The following is a 20,673-nucleotide window of genomic DNA, read 5'->3' as shown; positions in this document are numbered from 1 at the left end:
TTCAGAAGACGCTGGCCTCCCGGCCCCAGGTCAAAACCTTTCTTCAGGGTGTGGCTCACACGGTTCCTCCGTACCGAGCGCCCGTGGATCCTTGGGATCTTAATTTCGTTCTTGGGGTTCTGCAAGGTCCTCCTTTTGAACCTCTCAGGGATGTTTCCCTGCCCTCCTTTCTTGGAAGGTGGCCTTTCTGGTGGCCATTACTTCCATCCGACGGGTGTCGGAATTAGCGGCCCTTTCTTGCCGCTCTCCCTTCTTGGTACTTCATCAGGACAAGGTAGTTCTGCGGCCTCCGCCCTCTTTCCTTCCGAAGGTGGTATCTTCGTTTCACCTCAATGAGGACATTGTTCTGCCATCCTTCTGCCCGAGCCCAGCTCATCCTCGGGAGCGATCCTTGAACAAGCTGGACCTGGTCAGGGCATTGAGAGTCTATCTAGCCAGGACATCTTCCTTGCGGAGGTCAGACTCTCTGTTTATCATTCCAGACGGTGCAAGGAAAGGTCACCCAGCCTCAAAGGCCACTATTGCTCGATGGATCAGATCGGCAATTTTGGAGGCATACCGGGTCAAGCATCGTGCAGCTCCTTCAGGGATCAGAGCGCACTCTACCCGGGCGGTGGGTGCCTCCTGGGCGGTGCGCCACAGAGCTTCCGCGCTGCAGCTTTGCAAAGCTGCAACGTGGTCTTCGGTTCACACTTTTGTGAAATTCTACAGGGTCCACACCTATGCTTCGGTGGATGCCAGCCTAGGTAGAAGGATTCTGCAGGCCGCGGTGGTGAGTCCACTGGCCTGATGGAAGTTTGTTTCCCACCCCAGGGACTGCTTTGGGACGTCCCATGGTCTCTGTGTCCCCCAATAAGGCGAACGAGAAAACAGGATTTTTTGGGTTGCTTACCGTAAAATCTGTTTCTCGGAGCCTTCATTGGGGGACACAGCACCCTCCCATGTTCTACAACTCCTGTTCTTATGTTTGTTGATTGGTTACAGTTGAGTTGTTCGTTCTGTTTTCAATCTATTCCGTTACTTCTCCTACTGCTTTCTCACTAACTGAGGAATTTCCTGCCGGTCGGTGGGGTGTATACGGCGGAGGAGGAGCTAACTTTTTTGTGCATAGTGTCAGCCTCCTAGTGGCAGCAGCATACACCCATGGTCTCTGTGTCCCATGGTCTCTGTGTCCCCCAATGAAGGCTCCGAGAAACAGATTTTACGGTAAGCAACCCAAAAAATCCTGTTTTCTAATTTGAAGTATTTGCTAATATTACACCTACTACATATTGGGATAGGATCTTGGGGATGGGATGGGGAAGACCCATTTTAAACTCTTAATAGCATAAGTATGCAATCTAATTAAGTAAACCACATATTTTGTAGTACCCTCTCAAACACCAAACATACATATAGTTGAGGTGGGCACCAAAATGCCAAATGATGTCTGTCAGTTCATATTATGACCCCCATCTGCATAATTCTAGTGGATGGCCCCATCAGCGCATACACCCGAATCTGGTTTGAGGTTTTGGATGTACCGTAAGTGCCGAGGGAGCTACTGAACATATCCTTACACAGAATATACTGCTGGAAATATTAATCTCTTCCTGACGTGTGTGTTAATAGTATGACCTATGTCGGGTTCTGATGTCCATACAAGCTCATGAGCATCAGCCTGCAATAGCATTTACCAGAGCTTGATTTGTTTACTGCTGATTAACTAATTGCTGCCATAATTCGCAACAGCTTAATTAAATGACTCGATTGATGTTGTGTATATGCTTTGGCATCCTTCATGATTACATCATGGCAGCCCATGGGAATGGAGAGCAGTGATTGCCCAGCAGCTGCAGAATGTCGGCGGCTGCGGCCAGCAGTATGCCTGCTATTAAAGATAAATAAATATTCACTGCTCCCCACACCCATAGTCCCCTCCACCTCTTGATACTGGCTTCAGGGCATAGAGGTGGGGGAGGGACTATGAGCATGGGGAGCAGTGAGTTTTCATTTCACTTTAACAGTGGGCACAGGGGTTAGCCGCAACTGCTGACCCGCTGCTCCGTCGCTGCCGCTCCCCCTCCTCCCCAATCCGCAGCCCCAGCAGGTACCTCCGGACTATAAGACGCATCCCTCTCCGCCTAAAATTTTTGGAGGAAAAAAGTGCGTCTTATAGTCCGAAAAATACGGTAGTTTGTATTTTATTTTTTTATTTATTGCTAACATCTTACTGACCTAGAAAACACACACTAAGCACACTGGAAGTCAAACCCAATGATCAAATATTGATGACCTACGCTATAGATAGAACATTCAGTAGTAATGTCCCTCCAAAAAAAACAACCTTTTTGACTATTGTATGCTGTCTGTGATTTTAGCTACATACGGTAGTTTGCTAAAGTCTGTAAATGTCCTTGCTTCTGGGCAGGCTATGGATGAAATGAATGGAACTGACCTGGAGGGTGAAGACATTGAAATAGTACTAGCAAAACCCCCAGATAAGAAGAGAAAAGAGCGACAGGCTGCACGACAGGCATCTCGTGGTACTTTGTGAGTATTTTAGGTAGCTCTACAATTCTCAAAGGGAATGAGTCATCAGATAATGACCTATTGTTTCCATCAGTTTTTTGTGTTTTAAAAATGTGTGTGTGTGTATATGTGTGTGTGTGTATATATATAATATATATATTCTTTAATGAAATACTATTACGATCTATATTGAAAATAAAACAAAATAATCTTTCAGTTTTTATGTTAGGCCTATTCTAGGCTTGTCCATCTTGTGTTATGAAATTGAAATGTACTTTAATCAGCAGTAGATGGACTCAGATCCTATCTTTTGTACTGAAGCATCTAATGAGTTTGTAAAAAGGTAATTGTGAAGAGTGGGGACTTTAGGGTCAGCTTTGACATCACCTATAGTGAATGGTAGATCATGTGTCATTACTGTATATAGAGGCGTTGCCTCTCATGGTAGTCTTGCCTGTGATGATAATGAACCTTCTGAAAACTGTTTCTGAAGGAGTAGGAAGTATGAGTATAAAATATCCCCAATGGCAAGTGTGAAAATTGCAATAATTACTGCTTTTTTTTTTATACATACCTTGATATGAAGAGAAAAAAATTACTGACAATGTAAAAAAAACAAAAAAAAAAACAAGTGTAACAACCAATAAAAGGATTACTTAAAGAGGTTGTCCACTACCTTATCCTGGTTATGGGTTTTATCATAAATTCATAAGGATAATGCCTTTAAATATCTACATATACATTTTCTGTCAAGTTTCCTGTTTTATGCCTTTTTGCTTCAGTTCCTGTGCCCTGCACCAGATCTGTTCCTCTTCCACTTCAGAATCTTCTGCTCCCTTATTACTACATTTCCCATCCTTTCTTATGCTGGGCTGTAAGCCAGCAGTGAACACAGATCTGTATCTGCTCCTAAACCCCACCCACCCCTCATCTCACACATAGCATGTGTGACCTCCTGTACTGCACTGCAGAGAATAGAAGTAATGCACAAAGCACCATTACACCAGCCCTGCCAATAAAGATTATTCACTACTCCCACTCACTGACATAGATGGGGGGGAGAGATCTGAATGTATTCATCTTATGAAGAAAATACAACAGGTTGTATATACATTACACATGGTATACAGCAATGTATATACACCCTGCTGTATACATACAGATGCAAAGAAGAGCTGGCAGCAATGACAGAAATAGCAAGCTCTGCTGACTGCAAACCCCGACAGGTTTCAAAGCCTGGAACGGAGGGAGAATCTGACATAACATCACAGGATGCCAGGAAATTCTCAGCCAAAGATCATTTGACCAGAAGAGCAGCTTGGATAAGATAACAATTTGGCAGTGGAAGGTATTTTGTCTAGTGCTTATCTATAGATTTGGTTACATGAAAGAGACATATAAAGTATGGGCCATCCTCTTTTACCCCTTTCTGACATCGGGCATAATAGTACGCCAATGTTGGACTTCGTCCCTTTGTGGGCTCCGGCGCTGAGCCCAGATCTTTTTTGGTACATGTCAGTTGTTATGAACAGCTGACATGCGCCTTTTAACAGTTGCAGGTGGAATCGCGATCCACTTGCAACTGTTAACCAGATGAATGCCGCTGGGAACACTTAAGCAGAATATAACTTCTGTGAAATCAAACTGTCCACTTAAAAAGCAACACTGATTAACAATCAATTTCACATGCTGTTGTGCAAATGGAATAGACAACAGATGGAAATTATTGGCAATTATCAAGACACACTCAATAAGGAGTGGTTCTGCAGGTGGGGACCACAGATCTCATCTCAGTACCAATGCATTCTGGCTGATGTTTTGGTCACTTTTGAATGTTGGTTGTGCTTTCACACTGGTGGTAGCATGAGACGGATTCTACAACCCAAACAAGTGTTTCAGGTAGTGCAGCTCATCCAGGATGGCACACCAATGCAAGCTGTGGCAAGATGGTTTGCTGTCTGTCAGCGCAGTGTCCAGAGGCTGGAGGCGCTACCAGGAGACAGGCCAGTACACCAGGAGACGTGGAGGGGGCTGTAGGAGGGCAACAAGCCAGCAGTAGGACCGCTACCTCAGCCTTTGTACAAGGAGGAACAGGAGGAGCACTGCCAGATCCCTGCAAAATGACCTCCAGCAGACCACAAATGTTCATGTGTCTGCACAAACGGTTAGAAACCAACTCCATGAGGATGGTCTGAGTGCCTGACGTCCACAGATAGGGGTTGTGCTCTCAGCCCAACACTGTGCAGGACGCTTGGCATTTGCCACAGAACACCAGGATAGGCAAATTCGCCACTGGCACCCTGTGCTCTTCACAGATGAAAGCAGGTTCACACTGAGCACGTGACAGACGTGACAGAGTCTGGAGACGCCGTGTAGAGCTATCTGCCTGCAACATCCTTCAGCATGACCGGTTTGGCAGTGGATCCGTAATGGTGTGGCGTGGCACTTCTTTGGAGGGCCGCACAGCCCTCCATGTGCTCGCCAGAGGTAGCCTGACTTCCATTAGGGTACTGAGATGAGATCCTCAGACTCCTTGTGAGACCATATGCTGGTGCAGTTGGCCCTGGGTTCCTCCTAATGCAGGAGAATCCCATACCTCATGTGGCTGTGGTGTGTCAGCAGTTCTGCAGGCCTGAATCCGATGGAACACATCTGGGACATCATGTCTCGCTCCATCCACCAACGTCACGTAGCACCACAGACTGTCCAGGAGTTGGCGGATGCTTTAGTCCAGGTCTGGGAGGAGATACCTCATGACAACATTCGCCGACTCATCAGGGGCATGCCCAGGTGTCGTAGGGAGGTCAGACGGGCACGTGGAGGCTACACATACTACTGAGCATCATTTCCTTTTCTTGAGGCATTTCCACTGAAGTTGGATCAGCCTGTAATTTGATTTTCCACTTTGATTTTGAGTATTCTTCCAAATCCAGACATCCATGGGATGTTAACTTTGATTTACATTGGTCATTTTTGTTTTCTTGTTCTCATCGCATGCCACTATATAATGAATAAAGATTTGCAGCTGCGATATTTCATTCAATAATATCTATGATGTGGTATCCTAGTGTTCCCTTTATTTTTTTGAGCAGTGTATGTGTGTGTGTATAGATAGAATAGAATGTGTGTTCAAATCACCCCCCTTTCTCCCCATTCAAAATTAAACAATAAAAAAATCAAACACACATATTCGGTATCGCCGTGTTCAGAATCGCCCGATTTATCAATAATAAAAAAAGAATTAACCCGATCGCTTAACCGCGTAACATGAAAAATCAAAACGCCAGAACTACATTTTTTCATTGTTGCAACATTGCATTAAAATGCACTAACGGGCGATCAAAAGATCATATCCACACCAAAATGGTATCATAAAAATGTTAGGGACGCAAAAAACAAGCCCTCACCCGACCCAAGATCACGAAAAATGGAGACGCTACGGGTATCGGAAAATGGCACTTTTTTTTTTTTTTTTTTTTTTAACAAACTTTGGAATTTTTCTCACCATTTAGATAAAAAAGAACCTAGACATGTTTGGTGTGTATGAACTCGTAATGACCTGGAGAATCTTAATGGCAGGTCAATCTTAGCATTTAGTGAACATGGTGAAGAAAAAAAAAAAACAATTGAGCAATTGCACTTTTTTTTTTTTTGCAATTTCACCGCACAAATTTTTTTTTCCTGTACACGATATATTAAAACCAATGGTGTCGTTCAAAATTACAACTTGTCCCGCAAAAAAAAAAAGCCCTCGTGGCTATTTTGACCACAAAAAAAAAAATTATGGCTCTGGGAAGAAAGGGAGCAAAAAATGAAAATGCAAAATCAAAAGTACCTTTTGTTCATTAAAGGGGTTAAAGAGAACCTTTCATCAGGTCAGAAGTGGCGACTTTTGCTCTTATTTTTTTCCCACTTCTCCCACAGTGTATTGTGGGTTTGTTTTATTATTTTTTTTAAAATGCGCCATAGATTTGGGTCTTTATATTTAGTGCTGTTTTATGGCTTTGTACCAAACTCATGGTTTATAGAATTCTCTAGGCTGCTCTGCATGATTAACCTGTGATAAATTACCCCTTGGTAAAGACCATAAAGAGGCCCTTATGTGGCAGATTTAAAGCACCACTCCAGCTTTGTTTTATTTTTATTGCACTGCTGGAGGGGTGCTGTAAGTGTAAGTTACTCTGTCATGCTCTTCTTTCATCGTTTTCATCTCTTTTTTCGCTGCAGTCCTTCTACCTCGAAAAATGACCTGCCTGCAGCTCTGGAGTTTTGCAGAGATCACTTTTCAGTACAAGTCTATGGGAGCCTCATTTAGGCCTTGTTCTGGCTCTCAAAGAGATGTAGTAGTGAGATCTTGTGAAGTAGCTTCTGACTTCTGGCCAGTCAGAAACTGCTGTCACAAGATGGCGCTGAGGGACCGGAGAGGCACCGAAAAATGGTCAAGTAGCCGGAGGGTTAGTATATGTCCAGGGGAAGGGGACTTGCATTTTCAGTGCCACGCCATGGCTGATAAAAAAAAAAAAAAAAAAAAAAAGCTGGAGTGGTGCTTTAAAAAATACAAACAAAAGATGGCTAGATATGAATGTTCAGGGTAGCAGCAAAGATGAAATAAAAGCAAAAGCTGCGCAATTTTTGAGCTGGTGATACCTGAGTATTTTCTGATGACTCCTTCACTTTAAGGTTATGTGCACACGTATGCAGAAAACCGGACTCCTTCCCAGAAAAGGCGCGTTTTCAGCGCGTTTTTTGAAAAAAACGTGCGTTTTTTTCCGGAGCGGTCCCAGTCTCATTTAAAATAGCTAGAAATGCAGAATTTTCCGCAAAATTAATGAGCATGCTGTATTTTTTTCCGCAATGCGTTTTTCTTTATCGCCTTATTGGGGGACACAGAATACCATGGGTGTATGCTGCTGCTGCTAGGAGGCTGACACTATGCAAAAACAAGAAAATTAGCTCCTCCCCGGCAGTATACACCCACCGACAGGCACCAAGCACCTCAGTTTGTGCTTAGTGTCTGTAGGAGGCGGACCGGGATCTCCCCAGATCCGCAGTTATTACTCCAATTTTTCCTTTCAGGGTTTAGTTTGAACTTTTTAATCCTTTCTTCTTTTATCTTTTAGGTTTTTTCCGTTGGGAAACAGGGTATACTTATCACCCTGATTTCCTATATCATGCGGCTGAGCGAGCAGTGTGGTGTCACCCACATCGCAACTCTCAGTACCGCAGGCAGGACTTTACCCTATCACCTTCCGGTGATAAGGGTTGTGGACAGGTGGCTGGTCCTTGCCGAATCCCCCTCCTCACCCCTCTCTCGGGACAGGGCTGAGAGGAAGACGGCGATCGCAGGTGGTTCAAGCCGTCTTCTGCAGGATGCGGGTACAGAGGACGCCCTTCCCCCCAGCAGCCTGCCGTTTCCCCGTGGGCCCCTGTGGTCATCCTCTTCAGGGACGTCAGGTAAGTGCCTGTACGTTCCCTCCGGCCCCGCATAGGCTTCAGTGCATGGGAGAAGTTGGACCTTGGGATTACAGGTCCACAGTTTTTGAATCTCCCGCCCTTTCTGCCTGCCGCGCGCTCACACAGCTATTTGCGTCCCTTCCCTTCCCCTTTTCTAGTCAGGGAGACTCTGGGGATCCCTTCACTCACCGCAGCAGCGTCGCAAGCAGGGGACCGCTGTCATATTGCTTCCTGAGCGCGGTATGTCGGGGTAGGCATGGGGTTGCGGCGCCGTCACTTTCACTTTCACCTCAGCGAGGGGAATTTCTCTGCTCCCTCCTCCCTTCCTGAGCACGCTCTGTTCAGCGCGCCTTTTCTAGCCCATCACAGGGCTTCTTTCTCTTTGAGATGCCAGCCTCCCCTTTCTGTCATGCCCTCTCCGTCGCTGTTAGCCAATCACGGCGCAGCCGCTAAGCTCCACCCCCATCTTCCAGCACAAGGATTTCCTGGTTTTTCACTCCTTCCTGCGCTGCTTGGGGGACACTTCGGCGTTTCTTCTGCTGCTCGCACAGAATCTCGGTAGGCTCGGCTCTGGGACAGGGATTAGCTCTCCTCGGCAGTTATTCCCTAATTTCTGCGGCCATTCAGTGCAGTTCACTTATGCCCAACCCTTCAGGAGATCTCTGCTTCAGGCCCACCGCTACCTATTACGCCTGTGCGCGCTGTAAAAAGAAGTGGGCATCGGGTCAGTCGTCCCCATTCTGCCCCCCCTGCAGTCCTTCCAATATGTCAGCATCTCAGGAACGCACAGAGTCCCGGGCGGAGGGCGCTCTTCCCTCCTCTCTCCCCCCGGAGTGGGCCGTTACTTTTGTCAAGTCAGAAACAGACTGTGACATTGTATCACAGTTGCTGGTCCAGGTCTTAGAACGATTACCTCAGCTATCCTCAGCCACCTCTGCCCCGACCACCTCTCGGGGTGTGTCGTCCGCACCTGACCGCGACCTTCAGAGAGACAGACAGGGAAGGACTTCTAGGAAGCGGGCTCTGTCCACTTCGTCTTCGAGCTCGCAGGGCCCTTCCGCTCCCAGGCCTCCTTCTCCTCCCTCGGATGACAGCCTTCAGTCAGGCGATGATTCTCATTCGGAAGCTAGCTCAGAGGGGAACAGCGTTTCTAAAACGCGGGACATGGTCGATAGTCTTATTGCAGCTATCTTCCAAACACTAAAACTTAAACAGGATGAGGCTCCTGCTCAGGAAAGCTCGGTTCTCCTTAGACGAGCCAGACCTCCGTCCCGAACCTTTCCCAATCACAACGATTTCGATACTACCTTATCCAAACACTGGGAGCGCCCTGAGCAACGTTTCTCAGGCCGCAAGTATTTGGACGTTCTGTACCCCTTTGACGCAGAACTGCTCTCAAAGTGGTCCAAGGCTCCAGAGGTAGATCCTCCAGTATCCCGGATAGCCTCTAAAACGGTGCTCTCTCTGCCAGACGGGGCATCGCTCAAAGATCCTACTGACAGGCAGATTGAATCTCTGGCTAAGTCTATCTTTGAGGCATCTGGCGCCTCTCTCTGCCCTATTTTCGCATCTGCCTGGGTGGCGAAGGTCGTTTCCGCTTGGGCAAAAATTCTTCGCAGAGGCATCTTAGCGTCAGCTCCTCAAGACGAATTGGCAGATCTTGCAGATCAGATTAACCAGGCGGGAAAATAACTTTTGGCCGCCTCCTTGGATGCGGCCGGCTGCGTAGCAAGGGCTAACAGCAACATAGTAGCTGTACGCCGAGTCCTTTGGCTAAAGTCATGGAATGCGGACACTACTTCGAAAAAGTCGCTTACCAATCTGCCATTCCATGGCTCTAGGCTCTTTGGAGCAAAGCTGGATCAGATAATTTCCGATGCCACTGGAGGTAAAAGTACTTCGCTTCCCCAGTCTCAACCAAAACGTCCCTTCAACAGAAGGGGGTTTCGACCATTCAGGCCCTTTCGTCCCTTCTCTGCCACGGAGAGAGCCACTCAACAGGATCGGCCGCCTGCCACCAGGGAGCGGGATCAGAGGAAACCTTCCTACAAACCCGCTCCTCGCTGGAGATCTAGAGGACAATATTCCAGATCTGCAGGAGCCAATTCCGGCAGATTTTCTTCTAAGTGACGGGTCACCCCCACCTGGAATTTCTTCCAGGGTGGGCGGCAGACTTTCCTTTTTCGCGGATGCTTGGCTGTCCGTTGTAGACGATGCTTGGGTCAGAGAACTCGTCGCATCCGGTTACAAAATCGAATTTGCTTCACTCCCGAACAGACGGTTTTTCCGGTCTCGGCCTCCGCGACAGCGGGTCCAGATTCCGGGTTTTCTGCAGGCCATTTCCTCCCTTCTTTCCGCCGGAGTCATTGTTCCCGTTCCCTCAGACGAACGGTTTTCCGGGTTCTACTCCAATCTCTTTGTAGTCCCGAAGAAAGACTGCTCTCTTCGTCCTATTCTGGACCTCAAATTGCTCAATCGCCACGTGAAGATTCTTCATTTCAGGATGGAGTCTCTTCGGTCGGTGATTGCTTCCATGGAGCCCGGGGAATTTCTCTGCTCGGTGGACATTCGGGATGCCTATCTGCACATTCCAATATGTGTGCAACATCAGAAGTATCTTCGATTTGCGTTTCAGGGAGACCACTTTCAGTTCACAGCTCTTCCTTTCGGCCTGGCTTCAGCGCCCCGGGTTTTCACGAAGGTGATGGCGACCGTCATGGCCATCCTTCGCTCCAGAGGGATCCTCATCATCCCTTATCTGGACGATCTTTTGATCAAGGGTTCGTCTCGCCAGGACTGTCTCCGGAGCCTTCAGATAACCCTGGACACTCTCAGCCGCCTAGGTTGGCTGGTCAACAAGGAGAAGTCCATTCTGATCCCCACCCAGCGTCTGACCTTTCTGGGTATGGAATTCGACACGGAGCTAGCCCGTGTTTTTCTTCCAAAGGAAAAATTTACAACTCTATCCAAGGGCATCAGAACTCTCAAGAGGCCTGCTCCCATTCGGTTCTGCATGAAGGTCCTGGGGAAGATGGTGGCCTCCATGGAAGCAGTGCCCTTTGCGCAGTTTCACCTTCGCCCCCTCCAGCTGTCTCTGCTTTCAGCCTGGGACAAGACCACAAGGTCCTTGGACCGTCCTATTCGGCTTCCTCTCAGAGTGAGGCAGTCTCTCACTTGGTGGCTACGGCCAGCGTCAGTTCTCCAAGGGAGGTCCTTCCTTCCGCCTCAGTGGCGAATCATCACCACCGATGCGAGCCTTCTAGGATGGGGAGCCGTGTTCCATCAGAAAGCGGCCCAAGGCCGCTGGAAGCCACAGGAGTCTCTCCTTCCAATCAATCTTTTGGAGATCAGGGCAATTTTCCTGGCCCTTCTTCACTGGCAGCCCCTCCTCTCCGGCAAGCCGGTCCGTATTCAGTCGGACAACGCCACGGCCGTGGCGTACATAAACCATCAGGGGGGCACGCGCAGCAAACAAGTAATGTCAGAAGTGGCCAAGATATTCCGCTGGGCAGAACATTACGTTCCGACGATCTCCGCCGTCCATATTCCAGGGGTGGAAAATTGGGCGGCCGACTTTCTGAGTAGCCAGGGCCTAGCGTCCGGAGAATGGTCCCTGCACCCCGCGGTTTTCTCTCAGATATGCGACCGTTGGGGCACCCCGGATGTCGATCTCATGGCATCTCGGATGAACCACAAGGTGCCGCAGTTCGTAGCCAGGTCCAGGGACCCTCTAGCCGTCGCATGCGACGCACTGGTGACTCCGTGGTCCCAGTTTCAACTTCCGTATCTGTTCCCGCCTCTGGCATTGATCCCTCGGGTGGTCAAAAAGATAAAATCGGAAGGCGTACCAGTGATTCTAGTCGCTCCAGATTGGAGAAGACGGCCTTGGTACGCGGAACTGGTCAACATGCTCGCGGACGTTCCCTGGAGGCTTCCGGACCGTCCAGACCTTCTCTCGCAAGGCCCCCTTTACCACGAGAATTCTCAGTCTCTGAGTTTGACGGCATGGCCGTTGAGACCGCAATTCTGAAGGAATCAGGTCTGTCCAGTCAGGTTATTCAAACTATGATCAGAGCCAGGAAACCAGCCTCTTCCCGCATTTACTATAGGTACTGGAAGGCTTTTTTCCGTTGGTGCGATGATAAGAGTCTTTCCAATGTCTTTTTCTATCCCGTCTATCCTAGGGTTTCTTCAGGCTGGGTTAGACGCGGGTCTGTCCCTCAGTATGCTCAAGGGCCAGGTTTCCGCTCTCTCTATCCTCTTCCAAAGAGAGCTAGCTTCTCTACCACAGGTCAAGACCTTTCTACAAGGGGTTTCCCACGTGGCTCCCCCTCATCATTCGCCAATAGACCCGTGGGATCTCAACCTTGTCCTTAGCGCGCTCCAGAAGGCGCCGTTCGAGCCTCTCCAGGACATTCCTTTGTCCCTTCTCTCTTGGAAGGTCACCTTTTTGATCGCCATTTCATCCATCAGAAGAGTTTCTGAATTGGCGGCCTTGTCATGTCGTTCCCCTTACCTCATTCTCCATCAGGACAAAGCCGTCCTCAGGCCCGTTCCTTCTTTTCTTCCAAAGGTGGTTTCCGCTTTCCATATCAATGAGGATATCGTCCTTCCTTCTTTTTGTCCAGCTCCATCTCATCCTCTTGAGAAGTCTCTCCACAAACTGGACGTAGTTAGAGCCCTGCGTGTCTATCTTGCCAGGACCTCTTCCTTTCGTCTGTCCGATTCCTTGCTGATCATCTCTGAAGGTCGCCAGAAGGGCCTTCCGGCTTCCAAATCCACGATCGCTCGCTGGATTCGTTCTACCATTCTGGAAGCGTATCGTCTTCAGGAAAAGCGGCCCCCTCCGGGAGTAAGAGCTCATTCTACCCGGGCTGTGGCGGCTTCGTGGGCTGCTCGTCACCAGGCCTCGGCCATGCAAATTTGCAAGGCTGCAACCTGGTCATCTTTGCACACCTTCACGAGGTTCTACAGGGTTCATACCCAGGCTTCGTCTGATGCTGTGGTTGGTAGGAAGGTTCTGCAGGCGGCGGTGGCTCACCGGCCGACCTGAGCCTTTCAGTTACTTTCGTTCCTTTTTGCTGTTCCCACCCTTGGGACTGCTTTGGGACGTCCCATGGTATTCTGTGTCCCCCCAATAAGGCGATAAAGAAAGATGGATTTTTGGTTCTTACCGTAAAATCTTTCTTGGAGCCTTCATTGGGGGACACAGCACCCTCCCTGTTTAAGTTGTACCGTGTTGGGTCTTAGAGTCCCTTGTTGGGTTGGTACATATGGTTCGAGTTTTTTTTTCTCGTTGCTTCTCCTACTGCTTTTTCACCAACTGAGGTGCTTGGTGCCTGTCGGTGGGTGTATACTGCCGGGGAGGAGCTAATTTTCTTGTTTTTGCATAGTGTCAGCCTCCTAGCAGCAGCAGCATACACCCATGGTATTCTGTGTCCCCCAATGAAGGCGAAAGAGATTTTACGGTAAGAACCAAAAATCCATCTTTTTCGCGGGAAAAAAGCATCAATATGCACAAAAAGTGCAGAATTCATTAAAATGAATGGGATGCTTCTTTTAAGCGTGTTTTTTAAGCGTTTTATTTGGTAAAACCAAAAAAAAAAATTCTGTATGCACATACCCTTAAGATTTTTGGAAAAGGTAGCATCATTAACATATCAAAACTGCAAAAGCCAATGCATACTTAAAATTAAGATTTGTATGCAGTAAATTGCTGTTTATAGTTAATTTATGATTTTTTTTTTTTTTTTTTTTTTTCTTCAAATCATTCTCTTTGGTTTTACTACTTTTTAATTGGAAAAATTTGATATGTGGGGCCAAAAGAGGAGTATAAGGCCTGTTTCACACTTCCGTTTTTGTGTCCGCCAAACGGATCCGTTTCCGTTTTTTTGACGGAAACTGATGCAAACGGATCCGTTTTTTTAAAAACGGATCCGTTTTTTTGACGGATCCGCGGTAACCGTAATGGAAGTCTATGGGACAAAAAAACGGATCCTGCAAAAAATGGCGGATCCGTTTTTTTACGGAAAACAACGGATTTTGACGGATTTGAAAAAACGGAAGTGTGAAACAGGCCTTAAGATGCATCGATAATGTGTCACATAATCTAAGCAGGTGTTGTCTATGGCTTAAAGTGACTGTCAGCAGGTTTTTGCTATGTAATCTGAACACCGCATGCTGTAGGGATTATTAGTGGGGTTGATCGAATAGCTTTGGATAAGAGCTTATCCTAATACCTATAGCACTTACCGAATAGCTGCATCGGTTACCTGGAGTGCTGCCGATAATCAGCTGTTCAGTCACAACACATTCGTGGAGACCCGACCCCAAACGTTGATCTGCACCTGATAAAACGGTGATTTTTTTTTTCTTCATCAATCCCGCAGCAGGCAACGCAGTAAATGACACGTTGCTACAATCGATGTCTCTACTTCTACGTCATGCTGTTTTCAGATGGCGTAGCAAAAATCTGTTCAGATACCTTTTTTAATTTCTTTTTAATTTGCCTCTCCATTGTGGAGTTAATAGCAGTATTCATGTCCTAATGAGTCAACTTTTGATAAGTCCAAGTGGATGTAATCCGATAGTTTGCAGTGCACTGGGGGCATGTAGTGCTTTTTCGCCCTGTATGACTTGACCAATCATACACAGGCAACAACACCCCCCCCCCCCCCCCCCCCCCACAATAGCTTAGGTTTCTCTGTGTGTGAAATGTAATGAAATAGCTCTGATCTTCTACTCTAACCTCTTACATTATTAGAAGATGCTTGGAGATTTGACTAACCATGTAACACGTTTATACAAGATCGCTGCGGGGGATGGGGCTGCACAGCTATGTTTAGCTGTGTCACATTACTAACCCTTCAGTCAGCTCTCCTCCTCTCATAGCATTGTCAAGTCTGCTGTACTGCCTTTTATCCCTCATGTCCTATATGGAGTCACACTTTTATCTGTTGTGCTTAAAGGGGTTGTCCGGGCTTTTCACATAATCTCATTGCATATCTGGGCTGCAGAATGTTGACAATAAGTAATTTACCTTCTGTGGCCAGTTTGCACAGTTTCAAAGATATGATCTCTTGCTTCTATGAAAAACATCCAGGGGTGTGTGTTCTGGCATTGAAATGAGAACTGGTCGTTTCCTCCTCAGTAGTTTCACTTTCCATAGATCATTGTTCAGCGTGTGTCTGAGGGAGGAGCAGCTGGGTGGTCCTGCTCTCTGCGCTGAGGCTGCTAGAGGGGGAGGATTTGTTACTGTGTGAGGAGGGATAGGCTTGTTCATGTGGTCAGGGAGGGCCTGTAGCTATGGAGGGTGGGGTTGTTGCTATAGAGGGCAGGTTTTTAGCGGAGTAGGAGGAAATGACCAGTTCTCATTTCAATGCCAGAACACCCCCCCCCTTGGACGTTTTTCATAGAAGCAAAAGATCATATCTTGGAAACACTGCAAACTGGCCACAGAAGGTAAATTACTTATTGTCAGCATTCTGCAGCCCAGATATGCACTGAGATTATGTGAAAAGCCCGGACAACCCCTTTAAGGAATCTTGTGGTCAATGTGCAGAGAGTACAACAACCTACTCCTGTATGATATACAGCAGGAACAGCATATACCGAACACCACAACCAAGTAGCCGAATTGTATACAGGAACATCTGCACAGCATATAGGCTAAGGCTAGTTTCAAATTTGCGTTTGGAGGCGTAGCGGACGCTCGCCATGAATCTCTGCCCCTGCCGTGCCTCCTCCAGTCAGCTCCGCCTATGGGCGCATGCCGCTGCATGCGGCCTGCATACCCTATCTTTAGCACTGGGTACGCAGGCCGTGCGCAGGTATGCGTTTGCTGCCGCAGGTGTCGTTTTGACGGTGCGGCTACCTGCGCCAAAAGCAACGTGTTGCATTTTGGTGCGGTCGTTGCACCGTCAAAACAACGCATGCGGCGGCAAACGCATACCTGCGCACGGCCTGCGTACCCAATGCTAAAGATAGGGTACGCAGGGCGCATGCAGCAGCATGCGCCCATAGGCAGAGCTGACCAGAGGAGGCGCGGCAGGGTTGGAGCTTCACGGCGAGCGTCCGCTGCGCCTTCAAACGCAAATGTGAAACTAGCCTAAGTCCCCGTAAGTTCAGGTGGGAGACTAGAATGAAAGGGCTAAAATAGTGTGGGACTTCAAGATTCAGATGGATAAGCAGGTGTTGGCTAACCAACCAGACTTTGTGATGCTAGACAAGGATTATAACAACAGATATGAACCTAGCACTCAACTTAAAGGTATTTGTAAGGCGGTTTATTGTAGTACATGAAAAAAGACGTTTCGGTGAATGTGACCTTCTTCAGTTACGTGTGGTATATAGATTGTGTAGAGCTTATAGGCATCTATCAGAAAGGACGATGGTGCTTTAGGCATTGAGGAGAATGATCTCTCTAAGGTAATGAGCTTGTCAGTATATAGGAGAGGGGCAAACGTGCCTCCAGATGCGGTGTACACCGGCTATCACACCGCATCTGGAGGCACGTTTGCCCCTCTCCTATATATAGAAGGTCACATTGACCGAAACGTCTTTTTTCGTGTACTACAATAAACCGCCTTACAAATACCTTTAAGTTGAGTGCTAGGTTCATATTTGTTGCTTTAATGGTTTGGGAACCTAACCTTAGCACCATCTTGAGTTGTGCTCACGGTGTTCTTTCTAGACAAGGATTATAAGACAGCAATGATAATAGATGTGGCAGTGCCAAGTGATAGCAACATCAGAAAGAAGGAATATGAGAAGCTGGAGAAATACCAGGGCCACAGAGGAGCACTGGAGAAGATGTGGAAGGTGAAAGCAACAGTGATTCCAGTGGTGAAAGGAGCACTTGGAGCAGTGACCCATAAGTCGGGAAAATGGCTACAACAGATCCCAGGAGCAACATCTGAGCTCTCTGTTTAGAAAAGCGCAGTGCTGGGAACAACTAAGATCCTTCGCAGAACCCTCAAACACCCAGGTCTCTGGTAGAGGACTGGAGAATGAGGAAATACAAAAAAAGACAGGTTACCGTAACTGTCATGAAAAAAAACATTTCCCCAATCAGCGGTTCAGAACATAATATAAAAAAGCCTGCTGAATGCAATTTAAATGGATGACTAGAGTCAACCAGTGTGTGGTGTTTAACAGGAAAGTCTTGGACAGGGGGGTCTTGTTATACACCACGTGCTGGTTGGCGTCCCTTTAACTTGTATTCAGCTCGCTTTTTTTTTTTTTTTACCAATATATGTCACCTGTGACACTTGTATGGTCATTATTGTATCTATTATTGTGACATATCACTAATTACCCAGTTGATATGCTGTTTATATGCAAATAAGACCATTCCTTTGTTATATCACTTGACAAAAGGCTCAACTATAGAGTTGAGCAACTTTGGTCGGATCGTGTTTCATGAAACAAAATTTGTTTCAGATGAAACTGGTCCGACTAGGGCAAAAAAAAGTCGGAGTTTCATCCACTCAATGCCGACTTTTATTCCCCATTGACTTGCATTGGGGTCGGGTTTCGGACGAAACTCCGACTTTTTTTTGCCCTAGTCGGACCAGTTTCATGAAACCCGATCGACCAAAGTCGCTCAACTCTACTCAACTAGTATGGAAAGTCCTCATACAGCTAGGTTGATGAAGAAAAGAAAATGTGCCTTTTATAGGCGTGAAATAGCCACACACTTAAGAGGTTAAAGGTGATTTTGTTTCTTTATATGAGCGCTTTAACTACCTTTTTTTTTTTTTTTCCCAATATGGCTTACATGGCTAGCGTTGATTGTTGTTGCTCTTATCAAATTGCGTTTAGGTAAAGGGAACCCATCATCAGGATACAATACCCCTAACTAATGACGTGTGTTAAGGCCTTTTAACGCTTTTTAAATGTTCACCTTGTTTGTATTCATTTGGAGGATTTCAGGAAGCTCCTGATGAATATTGCAACAGCAGTACTATGGATTTTCCTATGTGCTGCCCTTTCTGAGGAGACTCCCTTGTGGAATGATGGTGCTTATGTGAAATCTCAGGCAGAGGAGGCAGGTCACAGAGATGAATGACCTGTCGGTCAAAGGCCCAAGGCTGGCAGTGGGTGGGTATTAGGAAAAGAGGCATGAGAGCAGTAAGTCAAGGCCTTTACACATATTGTATTAGTTAGGGGGTAATTTTCTGATGACAGATTCCTTTGAAGTATCTTTGTAATGTCAATAACTAAATCTGCATACAGTTATTTTCTTGAAATTTGTGCTTTCACCATGCACATGCTTATACTTTGTTTATATTCTTAGGTATGATGATTATTACTATTATCCCCCTCCTCGGATGCCGCCTCTAGGCAGAGGCAGGGGTCGTGGGGGCAGAGGTGGCTATTCATATCCGCAAGATTATTATGGCTATGAAGATTACTATGATGATTATTACTCGTATGATTATCATGACTACCGCGGTGGCTACGATGATCCATACTATGGGTATGAAGATGCATACCCCGTGCGTGGGAGAGGAGGAAGAGGTGGCAGAGGCGGGCCTCCACCACCCAGAGGCAGATCTGCACCTCCTCAGCGTGGAGGGCGCTCCAGTTATGTACCAAGAGGTTCCCCCATGGGCCCTCCTAGAGGATCCAGAGGTGGACGAGGTGGCCCATCACTGCAGCCCCAACGAGGTCGCAATTCACGTGGTAACCGTGGAAGTAGAGGTGGGAATGTTGGTGGAAAAAGAAAGGCAGATGGGTACAGCCAACCAGACTCCAAGCGTCGCCAGACCAATCATCAGAATTGGGGAACCCAGCCTATAGCGCAACAGCCTTTGCAGCAAGGTGGTGATTATTCTGGTAACTATGGTTACAGTAATGACAACCAAGAGTTTTATCAGGATTCTTATGGTCAGCAATGGAAATAGGAAAGGCAACAATGAGAATGTTTGATTTTTTTTTTTTTTTTTTTTTTTTTTTTTACCCCACACACCTACATTTACATACTCACACACAGGCTTCAGTATCCATTTTCTGTAATTTGTACTTGTTTCTTCGCTATTTTGTAAATAGTTTGCTTATTTTATTTACTTTACCATTGGTGTGCTCCAAATATGCCCCAGTAAAGTAATGGGAATTTAAGTTGGGGTTTACTTAGCAGTTAAGCCATGCAGAAAACCAAGCTTAATGGCATCTTTGTAATACAATTTTTGTTCCAATGGTTTACTTTTTGATTTTAGATTTACTGTGTAGGTCTTTTTTATGTGCTTCTAGATTGTGATGCTATGATTTTTCTGCATTTTTGCAGTTATTTTGATTTATCTTAACACTCCCTAACAAAGACTGCCAGATACTATAGTTTGTGTTGTGTGTGTTTTTTTTTTTTTTTTTTTTTTAAATCTAGACTGTATCTGATATTTTGGGGATGGTCGAAATAATTTGTGCAGAAATGCCGCATTTCTGGCAAGGTTTCCTTTAATTTTTGAGGTATCTTCAGTAGCATATTATGTTGTACATAAATGTAAACAGTATTGAAGTCTTTAGTAATTTTAAAGGTAGTCTTTATAATTAAACATTTTAGGATTTCATGTGTTTGCTGTTTTTGACTTTCTAGACTTGGTTACTTTGTATTTTATTGTTATCATTTCACATTTTTTGGAAGGGAAAAATATGCCCTACCAAATTGTTTCGCTTTGGCTCTTTAAGCCTCTGCAATATGTTCTGTGACTGTATTTTCCCGCTTATTTGTTTGTGATATTTCAATAAAACTTAAAAAACAAACATAATATTAAAACAAAATTCCACTGCAAAAAAAACTTCATCCTTTTCAAAACTTGGATGTATCCTATTAAAAAGAACAACAACAAAAAAAAAACATTCTGAGTTGTAATTCTTGAAACAATCGCAATTCAAGACTGGACTGCATATGTGAGTGATCAAATCTGTGTTTTAAACAAAATTTTAAAATGTAGAGCTTTTAGCCAAATTAGATTTGCGGCAACAAAGTGGAAACTCGAGGACCTGAAATTGATGTTGCACTCGTTCCTATTTGGTATAGTCGAAGGTTGCTTTTTCATTCCGTGTACAGAACAAGTGGCTTACATTGCCATTTTGGGTTTTCTAAATTATATTTAAAATTAATGGAAATTGTAAAAGCTGAAATTTACTGCATTTGACTATTTTTGGATAGCAAAAACTAAACACTAAAAGAAAAGGTTCATGTTAAAACATTTTCTGACATGCTTCCAAGTCATGTTAGGAAATATTATTGGTAAGGTTCAATGAGAGGAGCCATTGACTACTAGAATGAGCAGAAGCCCAAGATCCTTTTGGTATGATTTATTTATAAGGTAGAAGTACACCTTTGATACAGTTTGTCATATGTGTGTTAATTGGAAGCAGATTTGTAGGTGTTTTGGGTCCGGAGACCCTCACCAATCGCTCAACCCCCCACCTTGCCTGAGATTGTGTGGTGCTCAAGAGACAGGAACGCTCAGATCCTGCCTGTGTGCTGTTTCCTCACTCGGCCAAGGTTGTGCGCTCATGTCTGCTGAGCTTTGCACATCTTGGAGGGTTTTTTATTTATTTGAGCGATCAGTGGGTAATTGGGGCACGCACACACACAAACTGAAGGGTTTACTTTTCAAACTTCTCATTATTTACATGGGAGACCTGGCACAGCTTGGGCATCCAAAGATTTCTAGATTGAAGTTTCTAGGGAACTTATCC

At 46.0% G+C, this 20,673-nt stretch overlaps 1 protein-coding gene across 8 annotated transcripts in view; it reads left to right on the top strand.

The window, feature by feature from the left end:
• The window catches only part of HNRNPR (heterogeneous nuclear ribonucleoprotein R), a 191,487-nt gene that overhangs the window by 70,816 nt on the left and 99,998 nt on the right, over positions 1-20,673 (top strand). For 4 of the 8 annotated variants that reach the window (XR_012227396.1, XR_012227392.1, XM_073563270.1 and 1 more), the window contains exons 8-9: positions 2,411-2,532; positions 18,263-18,804. Coding sequence is in view for 5 of the 8 variants with exons in the window: in XM_073563270.1 (XP_073419371.1) it covers positions 2,411-2,532; positions 18,263-18,804 (664 nt within the window). In the remaining 3 variants the exon portion in view is untranslated. Of the gene's footprint in view, positions 1-2,410; positions 2,533-18,262; positions 19,533-20,673 lie in introns of those variants that run through there. The other 4 variants (XR_012227398.1, XM_073563281.1, XM_073563299.1 and 1 more) reach the window with 2 other exon arrangements.

Source organism: Dendrobates tinctorius, unplaced genomic scaffold, assembly GCF_039654945.1.
Source record: "Dendrobates tinctorius isolate UK_male_01 unplaced genomic scaffold, ASM3965494v1 ptg000015l, whole genome shotgun sequence".
Lineage (NCBI taxonomy): Eukaryota > Metazoa > Chordata > Amphibia > Anura > Dendrobatidae > Dendrobates > Dendrobates tinctorius.
Note: the sequence above shows the minus strand (reverse complement) of the source record. Positions and strands in the feature narration are given on the sequence as shown.